Source organism: Ips typographus, linkage group LG10 (assembly GCF_016097725.1).
Source record: "Ips typographus isolate SLU linkage group LG10, UJ_Ityp_2.0, whole genome shotgun sequence".
NCBI classification, from domain to species: domain Eukaryota; kingdom Metazoa; phylum Arthropoda; class Insecta; order Coleoptera; family Curculionidae; genus Ips; species Ips typographus.
Window position 1 is genome coordinate 2121432 of NC_138431.1, and position 4404 is coordinate 2125835.

At 38.0% G+C, this 4404-nt stretch overlaps 1 protein-coding gene across 1 annotated transcript; it reads left to right on the forward strand.

Moving 5' to 3' along the window:
* The first annotated feature begins 997 nt into the window (after positions 1 to 997).
* Positions 998 to 3640, forward strand: LOC145734990 (uncharacterized). The gene is made up of 2 exons (XM_081988675.1): positions 998 to 1187; positions 3087 to 3640. Exons 1-2 carry the CDS (start codon positions 998 to 1000, stop codon positions 3638 to 3640), a joined length of 744 nt encoding a protein of 247 aa, XP_081844801.1.
* Positions 3641 to 4404: the final 764 nt, after the last annotated feature.

A 4404-nucleotide genomic window follows, 5' to 3' on the forward strand; every position in this document is an offset into this window, starting at 1 on the left:
TTCAAACGGTCAGCCCTCGGAGTTAACCAGTTGGGGGCTAAAAACGGCCGGAGCTGACAGTCCGAAGGAAACGGTTCGGAAATACCTAGGCGTTAGTGAGATTGTAGCCTCCGGAGTTGACCAGCAGTGTTATAACATCCGGTACTGGCAGTCCAGAGGAAACAACTCAAATCGCCGAGAGGTTTTCGGAGTCGTGGCCCTCGAAGTTAACCAGCAGTGTTATAACATCCTGTACTGGCGGTCCGAAGGAAACGATTCGGAAATACCTAGGCGATAGTGAGATTGTAGCCTCCGGAGTTGACCAGCAGTGTTATAACATCCGGTACTGGCAGTCCAGAGGAAACAACTCAAATCGCCGAGTGGTTTTCGGAGTCGTGGCCCTCGAAGTTAACCAGCAGTGTTATAACATCCTGTACTGGCGGTCCGAAGGAAACGATTCCGAAATCGAAATACCTACACCTTCAAAGCTTGCCCCCAGGAACAATAAAATTTACCGTTCAACTGGCTGAAGCGTCGGTCGGTAGTCACTAGTCGATGGTCCGGGATGAACTGACTGCAGCGTCGGTTGGTTCGGTTCGATAAGAACTCCGGGATCAACTGATTAATGTAGCGCGCGGCGCATCACCTGTTTACCAGCTCGCGAGTCGCGACGGCGCGATGTTGCTTCGTTTACGCTACCGCGGCTGCGCGCTGAACCTTTATCGATCGCGGCGGTGCGTTCACCATTCTGTCGCGAAGACGCAATGTACCTTAAGCGTGTGAGGCTGCGCATTGTTTTCTTTAATCTAATTCTACATATTAACAAAAAATTAGTAACTTCGTTACAGGTGGTATAGCCGAGTTTATCTCAAAGCTGGAGGAAATCCAAAACAACTTAAAGAAGCTAGGGGAGGAAGTTAATGAGACAATGTTGATTACCAAGGTTTTAATGTCTTTCCCTGAAAGTTTGGGACATTTTATTTCAGCCTGGGAATCTACCTCAAGTGACAAACAAACAATGAAGGAATTAACATCCAGATTGTTGATTGAGGAAGAAAGGATAAAGCAAACTGAAGCCAGTATGGCCTTGGCAGCTCAAAAGACTCCACCAACTGAGTTTAGAAGGTTTAAGTGTTATCACTGCCATCAAGAAGGCCACACCAAGAAAAATTGTCCAAAATTAGCAAATACGAGAAATAGAAACTCAGGTAAACCAAAGTTTTGTCATCATTGTAAAAAGCCAGGACATGTTATAGAAAATTGCTGGTTTAAGCAAGATAAAAGGCATGACAGGGACCGGAGTTCACAAATGCATAGTGAGTGTGGTTCATCAAATGCTTTTGTTACAATGAGTAATGAATCAAAGAGTGTAGCATTGGCAGGGTTGTCAAGTTTTGGATCTAATGACTGGTGTATGGATAGCGGGGCCAGTGATCACATATGTGCTTTGATGCTACACAATTTGTGAATATGAACACAAATGTCAATAAATTGGTTCAGATGGGAGATGGTGCTACTGTGAAAGTGTCAGCCATTGGAAACATAAAGCTGAAAGCCTGGAATGGAAACTCTTATGTGGAAACTGAACTACATGATGTTTTGTACATTCCAGAATTTAAAATCAACCTATTTTCAGTGTGTAAAGTATTGGACAAAGGCTACACATTGCGGTCAAATAAGAACAAAAGTGAAATACTGGATGGACAATGCAGGAAAGGTTCGAGCAGTAGCAGAAAGACACTGTAAGTTTTTCAAAATGTTATTTCAACCTATTATTGTTTCTGATGTAAATATTTTGCAATGTAATGTTGTTCAAAGTGTAAGCGACTGGCACTGCAGAATGTCACATTTAAATGTAAATCAAGTTAAAAAGGTTTGAGGATTGGAGGACATTTAAAAAGGAATAATATTAGTTTTAAGGAGGATGATCAGGTTATGTGTAAGGGATGTATTATGGGCAAACAGCGTAGGTTACCATTTCCTGAAAGTAAGTCAGTGGCTACCAAAATTGGTGAGCTATAGTCGATTCACAACCCCAATAGACCAAAACAAAACAAAGCCTGGAACGTGATCAGCTCGTGATAACCGATTTGCAGGTGGCTGGCGCGATTCTTATTGGTCAACTCGGAGAAGGCGGCTTGAGCTTTGGGGTTTGCAAGTGCAAGTTTCCAGGGACGCACTCATTCGTTTATGTGCCTTTTGTTTGCCGTTAAGCTTTTCTGATTGTTGTTTAGAGTAATTTTTTATTTTTTGTTTAGCAAAAATGTCTAGTACAGACACTGCAAGTGAAGTTGACACTTTTTTAACTCCCCTAAGAGAAGGTCTAAAAAACATTTGAATGTGGAGATGAAACAGGTGATTTTAAATGTATATAAACACGAGATAGTGGAAAACCAAACATCGACTATAGACGAAGTTGTTTTAAAGGTCTCACGCAAAGTGTGTCGTGCTTCAGTTTTTAATGTAATAAGAGAGTACAAACGAAATCACACTTTCTCTGAACCAAACACAAATAAAAATAAGAAGACCATTGTGAAATCATTGGACGAGGCTGATAAACATGCGATCAGAAAAAAAGTGCACGATTTTTTTTTTTAAAATGAAATACCCACAATCGACGTGGTATTGAAAGAGGTTAATGAAGATGCCGTTTTGCCAAGTTTCAAACGATCGACTTTTTATAAGCTTGTAAAGCACTTGAATTTTAAATGGAAAAAGCGTGGACGAAATAGTTTGTTAATGGATAGAGAAGAAATTGTGTTGTGGAGAAAAGATTATCTGATTAAAATAAAGTCATTTAGAGAACAAAACAGGAAAATTTACTATCTGGACGAAACGTAGGTTAACGCAGGCCACACTACCTCTAACGTATGGGTCGATGAAACTATCACAACATCGAGAAAAGCTTTTTTAGAAGGACTCTCTACCGGATTAAAAAATCCCACAGGTATGTTCCAAGCTTTTTCATCTCCTTAAGTTGTTCTTGTTTTCCATTTTAGAAGAAACATGCGTATAAGCTAAATGATTTTAATTCATTCTTCTGTTAAAAAATATTTCCATTTAAATTGTACAGCGAATACATATTAATTTTAATTCTATATTTTTAGGTAAAGGAAAACGACTAATCGTCTGCCATATTGGCAATGAAAATGGATTCGTTGATGACGGCCTGTGGTGTTTTGAATCCAAAAAAACAGGAGACTACCATGAAGAAATGAATGGAGAATCGTTTGAAAACTGGTTTTCCAACATTTTACCCCGTATAGAAGAGAATGCAGTGATTGTCCTTGACAATGCTCCTTATCATTCGCGAAGACTGGAGAAGATTCCAACCACTTCTTCAAATAAATTAGACATTCAAAACTGGTTGCAGTCAGTCAAAAATATCCATTTTGAAGACTCAATGCTCAAAGTCCAACTTTTGGCATTAGTCAAGCAACAAAAGGTTAAATACGAAAAGTACATTATTGATGAACTGGCCGCCAGTCAAAATAAAACTGTACTTCGTTTACCGCCGTACCATTGTGAACTTAATCCAATTGAGCTAATATGGGTTGAAGTCAAAAATTTTGTAGCCCAGCGGAACACTACTTTTAAATTTGGAGACCTCAAGTTCGTAAACACTTTTTTTCATGTTTCGCATAACCCGAATCAGGGATAATATGAAACACCGATAAAAAAAAGTTTATCACAAAAAAAAAAAAAAAATACAGTGTTATCATCAAAATTTGATTACTCTCCTAAACCATGTATAATTTTGGAAAAATCTAGTAGCAATTTGAAACAAATTATATGCGTTTATGTAAAAGAAACGTTTCATATTACCCCGTTCTACGGCACCTACATTTACATTTCAATATTTGTAAACCATTTTTATGTTGTCAAATAAATACCCCTTAAAATATATTGTAATGTACGTTAATATTCCGCCACTAAAATTAATGTTTCTATAATAGGAAAAGCCCTCTAAAGCAAAGTATAATTATTGACGTTACCGTTATTGCCTCTATCTGGTCAACATATAGAAAAACATTCTCTTGTAGTTTTTCCAGACTTTTCAAAATTTCTAGCGTTAACAGTGCACATAACTAATGAAATTTTAAAAAAACCATTACAATAGCAAGTATACAATATTTATTACTTCATCGTGGTTCCAAATACGGCCCTGTTTTATAGTACACTTTCCAACAATCACCTGCATAGGGCATGCATTTGTTTACGTTCAGTCTATCCAAAAAATGAATATACTATAGTACATTCAGACTTATGCGGACCTTTTGAGAAAAATTCTGTAGGGAATGCTAAATATTTCTTGTTGTTTAAAGATGACTTTTCTAATTATAGGGTAGTCTTCTTTCTTAAACAAAAATCAGAGACTAAGGACTGTTTGGTGCGTTTTATCAAGTTACTTGAAACACAAACTGG

What these genes read in the sequence shown, in the direction of transcription:
- LOC145734990 (XM_081988675.1), top strand. Translation starts at nt 998, where the DNA reads ATGAAGGAATTAACATCCAGATTGTTGATTGAGGAAGAAAGGATAAAG. An exon ending in TACGAGAAATAGAAACTCAG is followed by an intron (nt 1,188 to 3,086) that starts GTAAACCAAAGT and finishes CTATATTTTTAG; the next exon opens with GTAAAGGAAAACGACTAATC.